Source organism: Leptonotus elevatus, chromosome 20 (genome assembly GCF_054856555.1).
Source record: "Leptonotus elevatus isolate MCC_2025b chromosome 20, RoL_Lele_1.0, whole genome shotgun sequence".
NCBI classification, from domain to species: domain Eukaryota; kingdom Metazoa; phylum Chordata; class Actinopteri; order Syngnathiformes; family Syngnathidae; genus Leptonotus; species Leptonotus elevatus.
The window spans coordinates 6277571-6296729 of NC_141258.1; the positions used below are offsets into that span (position 1 = coordinate 6277571).

The 19159-nt window shown below is 40.9% G+C and overlaps 4 protein-coding genes across 7 annotated transcripts in view; 3 read left to right on the plus strand and 1 right to left on the minus strand.

Moving 5' to 3' along the window:
* spsb3b (splA/ryanodine receptor domain and SOCS box containing 3b) lies at positions 1-5975 on the plus strand. 2 transcript variants are annotated; one of them, XM_086063937.1, is made up of 9 exons: positions 1-121; positions 1068-1124; positions 1370-1539; positions 2596-2785; positions 3025-3212; positions 3285-3387; positions 3621-3746; positions 4292-4368; positions 4451-5975. In XM_086063937.1, exons 3-9 carry the CDS (start codon positions 1414-1416, stop codon positions 4634-4636), a joined length of 996 nt encoding a protein of 331 aa, XP_085920063.1. In that variant the 5' UTR covers positions 1-121; positions 1068-1124; positions 1370-1413; the 3' UTR covers positions 4637-5975. The 2 variants fall into 2 exon arrangements, with proteins under 2 accessions (XP_085920063.1, XP_085920062.1); XM_086063936.1 differs by having other exon boundaries at positions 4292-5973.
* eme2 (essential meiotic structure-specific endonuclease subunit 2) lies at positions 5562-8330 on the minus strand. Its single transcript, XM_086063935.1, has 8 exons — positions 7776-8330; positions 7560-7681; positions 7365-7460; positions 7000-7124; positions 6833-6896; positions 6652-6767; positions 6087-6276; positions 5562-5938 (listed from the first exon to the last, which is right to left on the minus strand). The coding sequence occupies exons 1-8, from the start codon at positions 8149-8151 to the stop codon at positions 5783-5785; spliced, it is 1245 nt and encodes a 414-aa protein (XP_085920061.1). The 5' UTR covers positions 8152-8330; the 3' UTR covers positions 5562-5782.
* mfsd1l (major facilitator superfamily domain containing 1-like) lies at positions 7347-15183 on the plus strand. Its single transcript, XM_086063934.1, has 13 exons — positions 7347-8819; positions 9391-9491; positions 9596-9705; positions 9790-9845; positions 10072-10215; positions 10390-10548; positions 10630-10745; positions 11907-12007; positions 12081-12192; positions 12288-12425; positions 13305-13444; positions 13532-13643; positions 13718-15183. Exons 1-13 carry the CDS (start codon positions 8798-8800, stop codon positions 13874-13876), a joined length of 1470 nt encoding a protein of 489 aa, XP_085920060.1. The 5' UTR covers positions 7347-8797; the 3' UTR covers positions 13877-15183.
* LOC147156646 (actin-binding LIM protein 1-like) overlaps positions 14755-19159 on the plus strand; it is a 16593-nt gene continuing 12188 nt past the window's right edge. For 2 of the 3 annotated variants that reach the window (XR_015091584.1, XM_086063931.1), the window contains exons 1-2: positions 14755-14866; positions 15755-16069. Coding sequence is in view for 1 of the 3 variants with exons in the window: in XM_086063931.1 (XP_085920057.1) it covers positions 15766-16069 (304 nt within the window). In the remaining 2 variants the exon portion in view is untranslated. Of the gene's footprint in view, positions 14867-15754; positions 16070-17205; positions 17393-19159 lie in introns of those variants that run through there. The other variant, XR_015091585.1, reaches the window with a different exon arrangement.

Sequence of the window (19159 nt, forward strand, 5' to 3'; positions counted from 1 at the left end):
CGAAGAGGAGAAGAAGTGGGCCGCAATGTAGAGTGCACCTGTCACATGCTCGGATATAGTGGCACGCTCTCCGTCAAATGAGCCGCTGCTGCGAGGCAGGTCGCAAGAAGATTCTAGTAAGGTAAGACCACCAACCTCTTTTAATATTACTTTGGCAAACTGCGGCATAAAAAAGGCATTTCTCTACAACGAGGCTGCACATTGTTATGTCATGTAGTGTAACAACAGAATTGGCCAAGATATTTCAGTTTAGCCACTGTACTACCATTTATTTGACTATTTCAATCGCAGTTATATTGACAATCCTTGTTTCCCGCGCAGTATTCTAAACGAACCTCAAACTAACCCATTGCAACGGTTCACAGTCAAGTAATGGCTGCTCACGAGCCCAGATGATGCATTTGCAGAATGTAGGCCAAAGCCCACTTAAAACGAGCCCAGCTCCAGACTAACTAATCTAAATTGTTGGCAATTATCTGGTGCACCTGCTTGGAAAAGCAGCGACCAGCTGCTGTGAGCACTGGTGACGTAGGTCCAGGCATGCTCGGCAGGCTGATCGTCACAGCACTATTGCAATTCTTTATGTAACTGGTTAAGGTGGTTTAACTTGTGAATTAAGCTTTCATATTTCCAACAACAACAACAACAACAAAGTTGTCTTTAAAGACATTTTCTTGTTTATTTACACGATAACCTAATGCAACAAGTCACCTCAACTATGATACATATATTTTATTACTATGACATGATTTCCCATTCCCACAGGATGTTCCAAGGTGAACTTCAAATGCCCGTTGCACAGTATGTGACCTAATTTGCGCACAAGTGCACATGAGGCTTGTTGTAGTAGACCTCTCGGCACAGCGTCATAGCAGAAGGCTGGATTTAAACGTTGCACACGTACGCGCATGCCAATTGTGTGGCATATGGGAGAGGTAGAAAATAGGCACGCTAGAACGCAAGCTGCCCCTCCCCCCATGTTTGCTGGCTGAAAGGAAACTGTAATAAAATGCAAATGTAGTGAACCTTATTGGGACTGAAAATCATGTATGTGTTGTTGATTTTAGAGCCCATCCCAAGTCTGATTTGAAGAAGCTGGAATTCCAAAAGAAGTTGCTTCACAAGTAAGTCTGTTTCTATCTGTTTTTGCTGGATTTGGTTTAGAAAATGGAAACTCAAAGTCAATTGAATCCAAAAAGTCATCATGTATGATTTCTTAATCTTATGGGAAGAAATAACTGAAAATTACAAAATGTCAATGATTTTGTTTGACTTTGGCGGTTCCGATGTACAAAAAAATGACCTCTGTTCATCAAGCAATAAAAATAGAATGAAGACGCCTCGCTTAGCATGAAACGCTGCCTTCTAGGAACACTGATAAGTGGGGCCGGGTCTTCCGGTTGCACATCGTCCATGCTGAGAAGGGGAAGGAGCGGCCGGGCTCGACATTTGGCCTGGAGCGAAATGCGGCACGGGATGGATGCCGTCACCGAGATGTCGATATCAGCCGAAGAATGGGAAAGCCAAACAACAACACAGGTAGAGTGGTCCCCCCTTCTATATCACATTTTAAACCATTGTGGGCGGGGCTGGACTGGCCATCTGCCATACAGGGCAGATGCCCGGTGGGTCGGCCTCTTTTGGGGCCGATGCAGTGGTTTTTTATTGTTATTGTTATTTTCCTACATTTTGCCCCAAGAGACTGGCCCACAATTTAGGAGAACCAGTCCATTAATCCATTTTGAATATAGATAGCAAACTTAAACATCAGTGGTAGAACTACATATTGGGCCGGGCCAGGTCAAAATACCAGGTCTGATTTTTTGAATTTTTTTATTTTTGCCAGTCCAGCCCTGATTGTGGGAAAGGAGAGCAAAGTCGCACTTTTCAGCCATTTATTGAACGGCGGGAGAACACACATAAACCCGATGATCACACACATGCAAGAGCTGCTGTTGGCCACATCTCACATAGACACTCAAGAGAAGCAATCGTTTTGTGTTTTATGTTTTTTGTTGCTCGAGTCGCTAGCTATCTTTTTTTTTTTTTTGCAACATTTTTAACTACCTATCTAGCTAGAGCTATATTATTTAGCTATGTTATCTAAATATCGTATCCATCTATTGCTGGCTCTCGCTAGCTGGGTATTTATTGCTAGCTGGTTTGCCATAACCAATCACTCCAAACTAGTAAACCAAAGGAAATAATTTTTCTTCTCGTTCGCTGCAAAAACTAGCCTTAAAAAAAACAAGAGAAAAAAGTAATTAATTGGGGGGGATATTCTGTATTACTACCAAATTTGATTGAGCAAGATTTCGTAAGTCAAGTAACTATACCAAAGCCTTAAAAATGAATACATAATTAAATAAACACAGCTAAACTTAATTACTTAAAATGTACTTGGAACCGCAATAACAAGTTATAATGCTGTAAATTTCTCAACAACTGAAATGTATTGACACACAAAAAAAACATGGCCTTGATTTGAGATATTAAATTTTTAAATATTTGTATCTTTTGCCCAAATCCAACCTTCCCGGATCATCTTTCAAGAAGCTGCAAGATACTAGTAGTACTGTCGTTTGCGTCACGCAGGTCAGTGACATGGAGTCGGCGCTGGATCACCTGGCGACCTCCCAGACGGGCTCTGAGCTGACAGAAGCGGCGGCCCCGTCCAGCCTGGCGCCCGTGCTTGGGGAGTCGTTCTGCCAGTGTGCCTGGGGAAACGAGCTGAACGCCGGCTTGGGGATCAGCGCCGAGTGCCTCTGTGGAGAGGATGACGACGGTGAGCTCAACAATAATTTGAATGATTTTATTACTTATCAAGACAAAATATAACAACCCTGTACAGAGGGTTGTACCTAATATTCTGCCCCTCTCCGTCCATCCATTTTCCTAATCGCTTATTCCTCTCATCGAGCTAAATAATATTGCAAATAGTGTTGATGCAGTTCAGTTTCCCACCACTAGAAAACTGCTCCCGCCAGAAATATGGACTTAAAACGAAACCTTTGGCTGTTTCAGACTTTGACTGGGTTTGGGACGAGCGCGTGAAGTCCTCCGGCGCCTTCCTCAGCTGCGACGACCGCAAGGTGAGCTTCCACTCGGACTACAGCTGCGGCACGGCCGCCATCCGCGGCACCAGAGAGCTCGCCGAGGGGCAACACTTCTGGGAAGTCAAGATGACATCGCCCGTCTACGGAACCGACATGGTACGTATGGCCAATCCTAATAATAAAGTTTAGGAAGTCTCTCTTAGATTTGATTCTTTTGGTCTTCTGTAGATGATTGGAATTGGAACTGCGGAGGTGAACCTGGAGAAATTCAAGTATAACTTTGGAAGCCTGCTGGGTCACGACGAGGACAGCTGGGGGCTCTCCTACACAGGTTTGGGCTCGGAGGTGTCAGTCAATGGGATTACGTGTGCAAAAGTAATGAAACACTATTGGAATGGGGAAGAGCTTAGTTTACACAGGCCATAGCCTTGTCTAATAGAAAATGTGCTTTGCTGCCACCTTGTGGCTTCTACAGGCAATTACAAACATTTTGGTGGGCAATGAGCATCCCGAATGCTTATGTCTACAGTTCCTGAAAACTGCGTGTTTTATGTCTTTTTAAAGGTCTCCTCCAACATAAAGGTGAGAAAGTGAATTTCTCCTCCCGCTTCGGTCAAGGCTCCATCATCGGACTGCACTTGGACACTTGGCACGGCACTTTGACCATCTACAAGAATCGACGATGCATAGGTGGGTTCCGAAAGTTGAGACCTTTAAGATAAGCCAAGGTCTGACTTTATGGATCATTTGCTGGGAACATAAAAAAACACCCAAAACAATAGTAAAGTAATGATTATACAGATGGTTATAAAAAATTATTTAAAAAAAGACTGCTCAAAAAAGGGCAAAAAAACCAAAACAAATTCAAATACTGAAATGCATGTCAAAATTGTTGATTATTTAAAAAATAAAATTTATGTTTTTGCAAAATTATTTTATTAATAAACATTTTTAATATAAAATTTTGAATATGCATAATCACCCAAATATTTATCCGAAAATATCAAACATTTTACATTTCTATGTAAAATTGTAAATTTTACTATTTTGCATTAAACATTAAAAATGTTATGTAAAAAAATATCCTGATGAAAAATTTAATTAATTAAATTAAAAATTATATATATTTTTTTGTTTGTTTTTCTATTTTGCTCACAATGTCACCGCAGAAAGCTGCGCATAGAGCAAAAGTGTGACGATAACCACAGACCATCGTCTCTGTTTCCCGGCCACAGGTGTGGCTGCCACCAGGCTGCAGAACAAGAAGCTGTACCCCATGTTGTGCTCCACGGCGGCCAAAAGCAGCATGAAGGTGATCCGCGCCTGTTACACGCCCACTTCGCTGCAGTACCTCTGCTGCACGCGCCTTCGCCAAATCCTCCCCACCTGCCCAGACGTACCGACTGCCCTGGAGCTGCCGCCGGGCCTGCTCACCCTCCTGCGCCGGCGGCTCGGCTGGGTGTTCTCCATCACGCCCGCAGAGGGTGACGCCGGCCCCGTCAACCTCAGTGCCTGCGACTCACCTAGTCCGGTGCCGGAACCTTGTTTTGAGCCACCGTGCTGTCTCAGCTCTCCCCTGACGCCACCCAGCAGCGACGGCGAGAGTTCCGAGCCGGAAGATTATCGGAGCAAAAGATGCCGCTGGACATGATGCGTGCGTCTCCGAGCAGTAAGTCTGTGGCAAATGTTTAACTGTTGCTGTTTAAGATGAGACGGGCAAACATTCACTTGTGTTTTTTTTCTAAAGTGAACGCTCGACTTATCTGAACTCAAATAATGTGACAACAGTGACAAGCGTCATGTCGAGCAGAGAGTTTAAAACAAAGTCTGGTCCCAAATTTTCTTTTCAGTATGTTCTATGTGCGCTCCACTATGGTGTAAACACGGTATTCTGATTAATATTGCTTTTTTATTTTTTAATAATAATGAACTTTTTCCAGCCATCTAAGGAGGCGGTTTATTCTAAACGTATTTATTTCAGTATTACGGTTTGTACAGAAGATGGAAGGTCAAACAAGTCGTTTGGCAATTGTAGTTTACTTTATTACACAATACTTATTGTGACCCTTTTTTTTCTAATTTTATGCCTTGCACCCAACAAATACTCTATAGAAATAAAAAAATAAAATAAAACTATTAAAAACTAAACTAAAATGAAGCATTTTACAGAAAGAAAAAAAAACAACGAATAAAAATAAACACTTGGTCTAAAATTTAATTAAAAATAACTGGATAAAAAAAAAATCCAAATGAACTATAATGAAGAAATAATTTTTCACTTGACTTTGGCTTTAATGACTTGGTCTCTTTGTAATGCATGTAAAAGTGATTTTCAACAGATTAGATCCCAAAAAATGTGATGAAAAAACTGTGGGAATGTAATAGGAGGGTTAGTTACCAGGAAAAAAGGAATGACCTTTTTGATACTATGGGAAAAAAAAAAAACTTTTTGTAACCTTTCACTTTCTTACTTGGACACTCCTTAAAAAAATAAAAGACAAACACTTGTGCATATTATTTTTAATTGAAACATTGCTACTAAAAACATTTTCCCCAAGATTGTAAATTGATTGCTTATATCAGGATGTCATGCTATTTGGAACATAATACCTCAGGCATATTTTTAGCTTATTGACACCAACAATCAATCAACTGTCACATGATAGCAGCTAAGTGACATCTGGAACTTGCAACAATATGTAAACATTATTGACCACATTTTCAAGTTAGTCCAGGACCAGTTCAGGGTTGTGAGCGGCGAGGCAGCGGTAAACTCTGGTGGAAATCTCGGGTCCGACCCGCCTTTCTTTGCCTTCGCCCTTCACTGCCAGATCGGCCAGCAGCTTCTTTCGCTCCTCATCTGAACTCGATGCCTTGTAAGCCTGCAACGCAAAGTAAGTAGCACAAACGTATCCAAAGGACATGACGAGTCTATTTTGATATACAACACAATCAAAATGAGACTCAATACTCAAGTTCATTTCAGCACGCACGCACACACACACGCAGCTCCACGAGTCGATGTCGTACCTGAAGCAGCAGTTGCGGTGACGGGTATGCGGCGGTCACGCAGGAGGCGGTGGCCTGACTGACTCTGTTGAGCTGCTGGATCTGCTTGCTCCACACCTGCTTCAGCCCGCAGCCGTCCTTCTCCACCCGCACCCCGCTGGCCCACGAGCCGTCCGCACAGAAGGGAAGCTCCGACTGCTCCGTCAGCTGCCTAATAATTAGAAAAATGGATCTCATTTTAGATATTTCTTAATATTGTGATTGCAATTTAATATGTGACTATTTTTCAAGTCAACTCCTATGACTCGAGTCGAGTCAGAATTGAGTCTGACTCGAGTCAATACACACAACTCGAGTCAGAATTGAGTCTGACTCGAGTCAATACACACAACTCGAGTCAGAATCAAGTTGATTCAAGTCAAGTCATGCAAATTGAGTCAATTCCCATGACTCGAGCCAAGTCGGAATAGAGTCTGATTTGAGTCAAGTCTCGCGACGCGCGGCCAGCCGTTCGAGTCAAGTCGCGCGGCCAGCCGTTCGAGTCAAGTCGCGCGGCCAGCCGTTCGAGTCAAGTCGCGCAACGTACTTAAAAGGGCGTCTGGACAAGGACTTGGTGACGGCACACACGTGGTCAGTGACTTCCTGCCAGCCATCCACAAAGAAAACGAAGATGTTCTTGTCCAGCTGCAGATACACAAGAACCTGGACGGGGTGCAAAGTACGTATTGAGTATTTTGTCATGTTAAGCAACGGCACCAGATACGGACCTCCTCAACGTCCAGATTCTCCCCGCCATATTTGGATTGGAATGTTTCACCTAACGCATGTCTCCTGTTGGTCAGATGCAAAAGTGAATAATGCAATGCAATACGGTTGTCAATGTTTTGATTCTTAACGTATGCTTTATTTATACGAATTATCTTTTTGCCGTCACCTGTATTCTGTGTGGGACAGAGTGACCAAGAGAGTGGCCACCTTCCCAGCATCTTGTTTGAGGCCCTCCGTGATGAGACCGAGGACAGAACCCCCCACTGGCTCCTCCCCTTCATTGTCAATCATCTGTAGCAACAACATAACAATTTCAACACAGCCAACGTGGTGGCACATTCAAAATTCAGTGCCCAAATCATTCTAAATAATTCTAAATTCAGTGTCACGTCACAAATTTGTCTCCCTGCAGGTAGGTTACGCATATTTGCTCAATACTTGACACTAAATTTAGCATTTTAAGACGACCGTTTCCTAATGAAAAACATGCAACTTGAACTAAATATTAGACACAAAGGAACGCCAACTTACTTTTTTCACAGACATGACCACGTCTAAGAATTCGGATGGACTTAGCACCTGCACCAGCTGGTCCTCTGCAACCGTTCCAGCGCCATCCTCAGCCAGCTGGAGACACCGTCGAGCATATAAATGTAACCGTGCTGTTCACCTTTTTCCAGTTATTACACAATAGAGAGAGGAAGTCTTTTGAAAACGCGTGTCCACCTGAGGCAAATCCCTGGTCCACGTGATGCTGTTGGGAAGCGGCTGCTGTTGGATGCTGTACCGCCATTCAAAAGAAGACAAAGTGCCCAGCAGGACATCACAGCCTTGCTGTTGCAGGAGAGCTGGAAACCAATGAAATGTAGTAGCACAGCAGATCAAGTGAAATGATCGTTCGAATGGACAGCAACTTTAGGAAAGTTCCTGAATGCAACCGACCTGGATCTATGCAGACAGTCAAACATTTGAGATAGTTCTCCGGCTTGAGACTGTTGAGATGTTGTGCAGCTTCTTTCCTTTTCTGCTGCTCCTTTCGCTTCTCCTGCTTCTCTATTTCCTTTGCAACTCGGTTCTTCTCTCGAGCCTCCCTCCGTTGCTTCGCTTTCTTTTTATCCGCCTCGATCTCCTCCTTGGAACGGCGTTTTTTAGCTGGATCGGGCCGATCGCGTTGATCCGATGGTGTTTGAACTAAAACATTTCTGACTATGGAGTCTTTAGCACTTCCGTTAAATTCTAAATCGCTTTTTGATTCTTCATCGACTTCAGTATCTGAATCGGATATTTGCCATATCGTAGGCTTATGCGACGTGGTCATTATAAATAAACAGAAAACCGCCGATCTTTTTTTTTTTTAAAGGCTTTATTTACGTCCTACTTGTGACGGTGTCCGCTGAAGGTCAAAAGCTATAAAGGCGTGTTACGGTGTTCGTCGAGGGGCCCAATAACCAAAATGAGTTCTCTATGCATTTCACATCGCCAAATAGTTGCATAGTAGTCAATTGTAGTAGAATAATTAGGAGCCAGAAACGATAACGAAATGGTTGACAAAAACACCGACCAAAACAATATGTATAATAACTATGGGAACAAATATTGATTTGGAATAGTTTTTATTTTATAACACACAAACCCCGTTAACCAACAAAAACAAACAAACAGAAAAATATCGTCTATTGTTATTTAATCTTGTTCTTAAAATTCAAAATTATAAAATGTAAAAAACAATGTACATTTGATTTTTAGCAATAAAGTTATATTTGAAACGTCACGTGAAAAATGTACGCATGCGTACTATCAGCGCTGATTTGTAAACACATCAATCCGTCTTTACAGTATATCAGTTGCATCCACTTTGTTGTGAGTTTTAATATTCTTGACCGCTTGCAAATGTCCATGTAAACAACACTAGGGTAGCTTGGACTTTTCCCCCTTTTTTTAACCAGTCCTCTTATCCTCTCACCATGGCACAACCGGCAGAAAAAGGTACGTTTGCCTGACAGAAATACACAATTCTTCGTCGCGTGACCAGATTTTTCGTCTTGTGGAACTGAGCCACTAAAATGGCAAACTCAGCAAGTTTGACTGCAGTGCCACAAGTCTTGAATGGGAATTAAAAATAAAATAACACGTCTAAATGAATGAATGAAAACTGAAATGATGTCAGATTTGCAGTGGGTTCGTGTGAAGTCATGAATTTGAGCAAACACATACATAATCGGAATCTTGAGTGGTGAAACTGTGTAGGCAAAGATGATTTTCAAGTATGTTGTATGATATGGTGAATATTTTGGGGTTTTGCATTACTGTCCTGTTTTAGATTTAATGCAATGTAAGGCAGTGTCTTCTTTTTTCCTCCCACAAAAATAAAATGAAACACTTTCCCCTCTCTGTCATAGAAAAAAAAAAACAATGACAAGGACATATTTCAAAACAATTTTTGTTGTTTGTTTTTCCCTTTTGGGGTTCACTTTATTCCTTCTGATACCAAAACTCCAATGACTTGATAAATTCTTCGCCCTAATGCAGTGCAACATAAAATATATATTTTTTCTAGGTTACTATCGCTTCCTGGTGCTGTTCTTCAACTGCCTTTTGACTTTTGGCTCCTACTTTTGCTTTGACATGCCCAGTGTTTTGCAAAACCAGTTCCAAGGGGTATGTAAAGCTTTGATCAATACAATTGTGGCCTCGGGGTGTCTGTTCTCTCAAATTAATCACATGATAACCCTAGATCGTTTTCCCGTACTCAACCCCCTCAGAACCAGACATGCCCCAATGCGACATTAATCAATGGGACAGTGGACTGTGTAGATGGCTTGGGGATGACCCCTCAGGAATACAATCTTCTTTACGCTATCTATGCGTGGACGTAAGTACACATCCGCAACAAAAGCAGGCGTTCTCAAGCTTTCTTAAACACAAACACGGTTGATCGGCGTCCTCTCATCTTCAGGAATGCAATCGTGGTGATCCTAGCTGGCTTCATGATTGACAAGTTGGGAAACCGATGTAAGTCCATTTCATTCTTATGGTCCTGATTACATCCCCGGGTGATTAGACAGAACTTACTGAGCCCTCAATTATCAAACTACAGTATGTCGCTAATATGTTAACACGTATTGTTACATTTGTGTGACCAGTCAAAGTTGTAATAGCTAACGTGCACTTATTTAGTCGTAGGACATTTTGGCTTGTTGTCAATCAGTCACTTTTGTTTGTTTCTCTCTTCCCATAGTCGGAGTGTTTGTGTTTTCCTTCCTATGTGTTTTGGGCTCCTCCCTGTTCGCCTTGGGCTCCCACTTCAAAGGAACTCCCTACCTGCTGCCTCTCATGCTTACAGGACGACTCATCTTCGGATCTGGCAACGGATCTCTGACCAGTAAGCGCTGTCCATCATAACTGCAATGTGTTTTTGGTGCTTTTTCTATAACTCTGTAAGATGCTAAATGATGACGCCTCAAGGTAAAATAAGTGAATAATTTCGAAATGGAAAATAAATGGGCGTAAATAACGGGATTCCTGTAAATACAATTAAAATGCACTCCTCCTCCAGTCGTTCAGAACCGCATCACTGCCTTCTGGTTCAAGGGGAAGGAACTGGCCTTAGCCTTCGGACTGACCTTGGCGTTCTCCCGCCTGGGCTCAGTCCTCAACTTTTTCCTCACGCAGCGCTTTGAGGAAAAGTTTGGCATGCAGTGGACCCTCTGGGGTGGTAAGTGGAAAGGAACTGCAAAATACTTTAAGGCTGCCGTCTTAGTGTAACTTCGCATAATTATTATTCTTTTTTTTGTAGGCGCACTCTTGTGCGTGCTGGGCTTCACGTCTGCCATCATAGTGAGCTCCCTGGACAAGGTGGGAATGAGGCAGCTCGGTCTTGATGGGGTCATCCAAGAGGAGTCTCGCAAAGTGGTATGAACTTTGTTCTAAGATGAACCTGTGACATAATATATCTGTATATCGACTTCCATTTCTGTTATGCGCCACAACAGACATTAGATGGGGGGGAATTGTGGTCATAATATAGATATGATGAAAACAAAAAAATACTTTTGCACATTTGTAGCCATATGCGCACAAAATACTAATTTGCGGTCACAAAATATTCAGTTGGCGTCCCAAATTAGTTATTAGGTGTGTACGAAATACTAATTTGCGGCCACAGTTTAGATATATAACGTGCACAATTTAAATACTAATCTGCGGCCACAAAATATCAATTTGTTGTCACAAATTACGTATTACCTCTGCACGAAATACAAATTTGCGACCACCGTTTAGTTTTAACACGTCACAAAAATACCTAGCTGCGGCCACAAAATACTAATTTGTAGTCATAAATTAAGTATAAAGTACACTCAAAATATTAATCTGAAGCCACATGCGCACAAAATACTAATCTGTGGTCACAACATATCCATTTGTTAGCCACATGCGCACAAAATATTAATCTGCGGCAACAAAATATCCATTGTTGTCACAAATGTGGTATTATGTGTGCACAAAATACTAATTTGAAGCATGAAGTTCTAATTTGCGGCCACAGATTAAATATAACGTGCACAAAATACTATTCCACGGTCACAAATGATCCATTTGTTGTCACAAATTAGGTATTGCGTATCCACGAAATACAAATTTGCAGCAAGAAATACAAATTTGAGGCCACAGATTAGATACAACGTGTGGACAATATACTAATCCGTGGCCATAAAATACTAATTTGTGGCCTCAAATTAGGTATAATGTGCGCACGAAATTGTAAATTGTGGTCACAAAACTGTCATTTGTAGTCATAAATTAGGTATGAAATACTAATTGGTTCTATGAAATATTAATCTGTGGTCACAAATTTTGTATGACATGCACATGAAATACTAAATTGGTGTAATATGCAAGAAATTTACATTTTTAACCATAAAAATAAATGAATGTAATTCCTGGACAGTTGTTCATGGGTATTAATCCCACAAATTAGTATTTTGTGCGCACAATATACTGTACCAATTTTATGGCCACGCATTAGTATATTGTGTAGCCGGTCAATCTGTTTGTTTTGTTATGTTTCTGTAGAGAATTCAGGATGTGAAGCTGCTGTCTCTGAGATACTGGCTGCTGGTTCTCACCATCATGTTCTTTTACAACGGAATCTTCCCCTTCATTGCTGATGCCAGGTATTGGAAAAGCTAAATATAAAAAAAAAGAAACAAAGGCAGGAAAATCATAACATTGGGATTTCCTGTGCAGTAAATTCATTCAGGATAAATACGACGATTACACTCAGAAGGAGGCGGCCTACGTCGCCGGCGCCGTTTACGACAGCTCACTCGTCCTCTCCGCCAGCGTTGGCATTCTTATCGTAAGTCGTCGTTCTTTCCCTATTGCGATGAACCATGAAACGCCTCAAAATTGAAAGTGAATAAAAAGTTTTGTTTGTGATGATGTCTTTTTCAGGATTATGTGGGTCTGCGGGGGATTTTCGCCCTGTCCTGTGCCGTATTCACGCTGCCCGTGTTCGGACTGCTGGCCTTCACCTTCGTGGCTCCTCTGGTTTCCACCATCTGGCTGGGGGTCACATACTCCTTTGCTGCGGTCAGTTTGGCTCCACTCCACTTGCTTGGAATTATACGCATTAACATCACTTATTTTTAATTAGTTTTCGAAATATCCATTCATCCATCCATTTTCTTGCTTGTTTTCACGAGGGTCGGGGGGGGGGGGGGGGGCGCTGGAGCCTATCCCAGCTGGCTTCATCAATATGCGTAATAACAATGTTATATGTACTTTAAACAATTGAAAATTTGTCATGGTATACTTTAATTAATAATTGGATAATTAGTGAATTTCTGTAGTTATTTTCTAATTTAAATTATTATTTTAATATACAAATATATTATAACAGTTTTTTAAAATATGCATTTAATTAGTTTTTATTAATTTTCTTAAATGTCAAAATGCATATTATAACAATTGTAGTGTAACAAAAAACGATTTGAATCTGTAACTCGGTTTTGATTTGACTAACCTAATTTAATTGTTACATTTTTAAATCGTATCACAAATCCTATCAAATCTTCTCTTGTGGACAGATGTATACCCCTAATAACAATTTTATGTATTCATTTAACATTTTATTTATGAAATAATAAAATACTGTGGAAAATGTGAGCATTTTCTAATTTAAATTATTTTAATATATAAACAAAAAAAATACACATTTAAAATATAAAGATTTATGTAATGTTACTGAAACTATTTTGTTAAAATGGCGCCAAAGCACTCCTTTTACATTAGACAAGGCTTCGGCCGTCAAATTGAAGCTCAATGAACGTCAATGTAATTCCTCAGCACCTGGATGCCACAATTTGGCGCTGAACCATACCTTTGGGGCTTTAGCGCCATCTTGTGGCATTTCAGGGAGTTTCCCCAAAAATGATTCACCAGGAGATAATAGTTTGTGTTTTATGGCAGGCAAGCATGTGGCCATCTATTCCTCTGGTGGTGCCCCAAGCGACCATCGGGACAGCCATGGGCCTCGCTACGTCCGTCCAGATGATCGGCATCGGTATCTCCAATCTTGTTGTCGGGCAGATTTTGGGCACCAAGTCCAGGTAGGAAATCCTGCACAGTGCGTCAACGCTCCGTTTTGGTTCATAATGAACGTCGCTGTTTTGGTTTGCTGTTTCCCGGCCACTCAGTGACACGAAGATTCCGCTGTGGCGGTGGCAGAGGATGATGATCTTCATGTTGGCCAACACCATCGCTTGCATCGTCACTTCGGTGATGCTCAACATCGTCGATCACAGACAGGTCACATATTTTCTTCTGTTTTTCATCCTCCTCCCACTTCTGCCGTTTGCAACTAAACAAGTCTTTTTCTTTAGGGCGGGACCCTGAACAAGTTGACCAAAAGATCGGCACAGGTCGAGAGGAGGGAGTCCGACACGGAGCCGCTAACCCGTGGAGAGGAAGTGGACGAGGAGGAGGAGGAGGAGGAGGAGGAAAGGGATGACCAGCCGCCACCTCACTCCATCAACTCATGATTTCTCCAAAATCCTCAAGTTTGAACTTTTCCCTCAAACTCATTTTTTTTGATCAGTTTGATTTTTGATGACGATTTTATAGACTCTTTAAAATTGAACTTCAAGGATTTTTTTTTTTTTACAAGAAACTAAATGAATATGGAGGATGTACTAAAACCTTCTTCTTTTTTTTTTACTCAAACTGTATTGCATGATTTTAATAATATAATCTACACAAATCAAATAATCATAGCACATTGTATTGACGACAACACTAAGACTGTTAACTTTTGCTTCCACAGCTGTTTTTTTTCTCAATACTATGACATTTATGGCCAGTGATTTTAATGCGTTCTTGAAGAAGGGAATTAGATCACGTCATAACATAAAAAAAAAAAGAGTTAGCAAAAGTGAACAAACTTAATAACTTCATGACGTAGAATGAGATATATGACCTTGATGTTCTGTGCAGGAGATGATTTCAAATCCCTGCAGACATTTTTGCAAATAGAACTGTAAAAATATGTTTTGAAAAAAATCATAATTTTCTCTCCATGAGTCAACTGACATTTTTGTGTGGAGAGGCTTTTTTTGTTTGTTTGTGAATACAGTATTACCCGAGCACGTTTTACACATTGCAGCCTGTAGGTGGAGCTATAACATTTCGTTTTGAGTCCTATTATTTGTATTGCGTTTAGATGTTTTATCTCCGACGATTGGTGAAAAATGTACTCATGTTTTAGTCATCTTATTAAATAATTGGTTCATTTATTACATTTTTTTATTGCCAAAAACAAAAAATTTAAAAGTCAACACATTCTAATATGTAAAAGAATTGATCAGTTTGCCTTTTATTTTTGATTATTTTTGGGGTTTTTTATAGCCATCATAGCATCAAAGTCATAATTACATAAACATTTTTCCTTTTTGCAATATTCTGTTCAACAGTATTTAATGATGAATTTACTTTCATTAAAGCAGTGATTCCCAGAAACTACTTTCACTTAAGCGGTAAGTCCAGTTTTCTATTTTGTTGCCTCAAGGACTCAAAGCAGTACATTTTCAGATGACTAAAAAGGGCAATTGTCCAGGAACATAACGGGAAGCCTAGCGGGTTGCCTATCAGCGTCCTGAGTTTCAATTTGAGAGTAAACTGAGAAACGAGCCTCATGCGTAATTTCAACAAATATATTTTTCGGGGTGTACTGTGTAATATTTATAATGTAAAATATGTGCCTCGGCTCAATGTCATGTATTTAGTCATCTGCTCTAACATTTTCAATGTTTGCTGTAAATAAATGGACAGTGTGGATTAGTCCAAAAAACAATCATGAGTTATGTTTTCAGCTGGTAATCAGAAATGTTGTTTGGTGTACATGATTAAATTGGTCCATGTTTATTTTAATCCCACTAAAGCTCAGGCAGAAAAAAAGATTACAAAAATAATTGAGATCAGTATTTTCCCCTCTATTGAACCCACTACATTGTTTTAAGACTGGAGCGCCTCGTCGTCTGCTGTGAGTGCATGCATGTGACGGAGAGAAAAACAGAAGAATGGTGATTTAAAAAAACTTTTTTTTTTTAATCTTTCTCGACATAAAGGTTCTATTATGCTCTATATAAACAGAACTTAATATCTTTCCGCTACAGAAATTATGGGATGGCGGTGTTGTCTCCCATGGTGACACACTTGGAAGAATGTTACCTGAGAGACATGTAAAAATCCTCTGTTTACTGTGAAGATAAACACTAAAAATACACCTGCCTTAATCTGCTTACAGGACCCGTGCTGCCCGATGGAACACGCACGCACGCACACACACACACACACACACACACACACACATGCAGATTGATCCTTAAGAGCAAGCTAATTCCTGGCATTTCATCTCCATCCAGGGTCCGCTCTTATGGTTTCTCGGCTGGAGGGTCTGTGCAGCCTGGACTGTGTGGACAAGATGAGCACGTCGAACCGCCTCAGCCTCAACAGCCTGGGCCGCATCTGCGGGACCGGCGCCAGCAACGACATGGTGGTCCTGGACCGGGTCAAGAGGAAGAACTCGGTCAGGCGCATGTCCATCATCGAGGACGGCCAGATCGCAGAGGTTCTCTACTTGATCCCCAAGCAGTGCATGATGGAGCAGCTGCCGTTCCTCAATCCCAACGACTACGTCCTGTGTGAGAAGTTGGCGGCCATACCTGCTGAAGTGTCAGGTACACACACGCACGCACTCTCTCTCGCATGATCTCTCAGATTTTTTTTTTTTACTCTCCCTTAAAGGGATACTTGCCTCATTTAGCCATTTTCAACGGTAAGAAGTTAATATTTTGCCTGTAATTAGTTTGATAACCTGCTGGGTTTAGTCATGTGATGTTCCCAAACTGAGCCATGATTGGTCATTATCTGAGGTCTGAGCACCTGTGATGTCATTTTCAGTCAACAGCAAGTGGCAAAATGTGTTTTTAAAGGGACTAATTGTAAATGAACAATAATTAATATGTTACACGTGACCTTACTGGTCTAAACATGACATTCAGACTAATATTACATTTTTAGAATATGAGTTATGTAGCAAAATCCAGCCATTTTTATCCATCTCAGCCATTTTTGCCACTTTGACTGAAGATGACATCACAGTTGCACAGGGAACGGCCAATCACAGCTCACCTGTTTTCTGAAGCTGCGCTGCGATTGGTTGAGACCTGAGACCTGAGCAACAAGTGGCAAAATGGCCGCCCCCTGAGATGGATGAAAACGGGTGGATTTTGCTGCTTTACTCATATTCCACTAACGCAATATTAACCACAATACTAGTGGGGCTGCATAGAACATATTGTCCCCCCCAAAAAGTTTTTGGGTTGACATCCCCTTTAACTCATTCACTGCCATTGACGGCTATAAACGTCAAAAATTCATTTGAACTATTTCTAGTAGTTTAACATTTTTCCCCACTTTTGTTAACAAGAGTATGAAAATCTATAATTTTTTTATTGTACATTTAGAACAGATAGGAAATTTGTGATTAATCGCGAGTTAACTAGTGAAGTCATGCAATTAATTACAATTAAAAAAATGAATCGCCTCTTGCCCCAAAATTTTTATCTTAAAAAAAATGAAAGAATTTATGGCAGTGAATGAGTTAATTTGTTAATGAGTCAAGTATCCCTTTAACGTAAATTACAATTGTACAATACTTTTAGTATTTGTTAACTTTATAACAGAGAAAGTAATCAGCAAAAATCAGTCTTTTTCTTTTTTCTTTTTAAATCAAGGCAGGCTACAGCAAAAACACACATACTTCCCAGTGAGTGGATGATGTCACGGCTCAGAGGCACATTTACACCCATAGCGCTCATTTAGAATACACACACATTCCCGCACACACACGCATGCTCCTGGCCTCGGCCCGCCCCCTCCCCTTTTTACTTGTATCATCATGAAGCAATAGTCCGGCTTGTTCCCCTTCCCGCTCTGAACCACTGCAGTCAGAGTTCTCCTCGCCAAAAGCCGCGCAGTCACCGCCATGAAGGAGAAAGGTAGTGTGCGTATGCATCCTGAAGACTTTTTTTTTTGTTGCATTTTGGAAGTTATGCCATGTAGCTTAAATGTTTTGCATAATAGAAGAATCAATACAATGTGATTCTTATTTGTAGTACTTTGCTTTAATTTTATATGATGATTTGAAAATCTATTAGAAGTTATAGTCTTTTTAAGTTTCAACAAACCCAAACTTGCAACGTTTGCGGAAGAGAGAAAAATTTGCCATTTGTCATTTTCTGCTCCCGATTTGTATGGACCTCAACCTCAGTGCGTTATTCCAGAAATATTTTTAACCGACAGAAGGAGAAATATTCAGGAAATGGAAAATGGGGGGGATACAAACTGCTGTTGCCAAGTGTGGAAAAGAGAAAACTCAGTTAAACATAGAGCAACATGTGAATTTTGAATGACCCTTTCACGCACCTATTATTATTTTTTTAGACAAAAAGTGTTCTTACTTTTCACTTGCGGCGATAAGTGAGAAAACAGTTCTCTCCTTTTTTCTGAGACATTCCACAAGAATCTCATGAGCTGACTCCCATCTTGCCTCACAATTGCAAGATCATCGTTTTGGTCAAATGTGACTCATAGCCAAACACCCGCCCGACTTCTCCGTAAAAAGAATGCAACATTGTTAAACAATTCCACACTTCCTGTCTGCTGCGCAAAAATGAATGGCGATACTTTAAATAGATTCTCCATCGCTCGGCCCGATTAAGTGGGTGTCTCGGGTTCCTCGCCATTTGCCGTCTTTCTAAATCTGCCGTTTGCTAATACCTGACAGCAGATCAGCTTCACATTCAGGGAGTGATGTTGAGAACTGTGCAGTATTGTCTTAGGTTAAGACCCTCCTTTCTCGGCAGCATTTCGAAGCGGTAATCCATGTCTTCGTTGCATCTCGGCCGGATTACTGTAATGCACTTTGCTAGACATGACAGTGGTCTGCAAACGTGAATTTCACACAAGATGGGCGAGATATTTAAGATTTTTAGGTGAGGACCCTTGTCCTTTGTCGCCGTCTTGTAGCATATATGGTCAATAACTCACAAATTTGAAATAAAATATGAAGAGTAACCAAATAAAATTATATGGAGTCTTACTGTATATTGTATTTACGAATAAAGAAGAACATAAACAACACAAACAAAACTTCTAGCATTTAGTCTCAACAAAATAGCAGCACTAGCAATGCTAAGCTAGCATTAGCATCGTAAACAAGCCAGTGTTAGCCACAGCTGCCGCATTGTAGCATGAATTATTCATAATACAGTGGTATTCTAACACTTTTTATTGGTTTTGGAATGTGCTAATAGTGGCTTCGCTCTCCTTCTGTTTGCTAGTCTCATGCTCATTTGTCGGCTAACGAGGGATTCGGATCTTTAGAATAGTTTGTGGTGTGTGCCCCCACTCGTCTGAACATGGGATCCTGATTAATATTACGTTTGTGGAATATGAGTTAAGCAGCAAAATCCAGCCGTTATTATCCACCTCAGGGGACGGCCATTTTGCCACTTGCTGCCTGTCGACTGAAAATGACATCACAGTTGCTGAGCGCTCAGGTAACGACCAATCATGGCTCAGCTTGCTAACGTCACATGACCAAACTCACAAAAGAGGTGAACCGTGATGTGTCCACAAATGTGATGTCATTTTTAGTCGACAGCAAGTGGAGATGGATAAAAGCGGGTGGATTTTGCTGCATAATTCATATTCCACAAGCGTAATGTTAATCACAATGCCGTGTTTAGACTTGTGGAGCTGCA

Excerpts from the sequence above, each read along its gene's own strand:
- spsb3b (XM_086063936.1), top strand. The coding sequence starts at position 1,414 with ATGCTGAGAAGGGGAAGGAGCGGCCGGGCTCGACATTTGGCCTGGAGC. Across the intron at positions 1,540-2,595 it reads AAAGCCAAACAACAACACAG|GTCAGTGACATGGAGTCGGC; the intron begins GTAGAGTGGTCC and ends TGCGTCACGCAG. Across the intron at positions 3,747-4,291 it reads CAAGAATCGACGATGCATAG|GTGTGGCTGCCACCAGGCTG; the intron begins GTGGGTTCCGAA and ends TCCCGGCCACAG.
- eme2 (XM_086063935.1), bottom strand. The coding sequence starts at position 8,151 with ATGACCACGTCGCATAAGCCTACGATATGGCAAATATCCGATTCAGAT. Across the intron at positions 6,768-6,832 it reads AGAATCTGGACGTTGAGGAG|GTTCTTGTGTATCTGCAGCT; the intron begins GTCCGTATCTGG and ends CACCCCGTCCAG. Across the intron at positions 5,939-6,086 it reads CACCGCAACTGCTGCTTCAG|GCTTACAAGGCATCGAGTTC; the intron begins GTACGACATCGA and ends TTTGCGTTGCAG.
- mfsd1l (XM_086063934.1), top strand. The coding sequence starts at position 8,798 with ATGGCACAACCGGCAGAAAAAG. Across the intron at positions 9,492-9,595 it reads TGCAAAACCAGTTCCAAGGG|AACCAGACATGCCCCAATGC; the intron begins GTATGTAAAGCT and ends CAACCCCCTCAG. Across the intron at positions 9,846-10,071 it reads TGACAAGTTGGGAAACCGAT|TCGGAGTGTTTGTGTTTTCC; the intron begins GTAAGTCCATTT and ends CTCTTCCCATAG.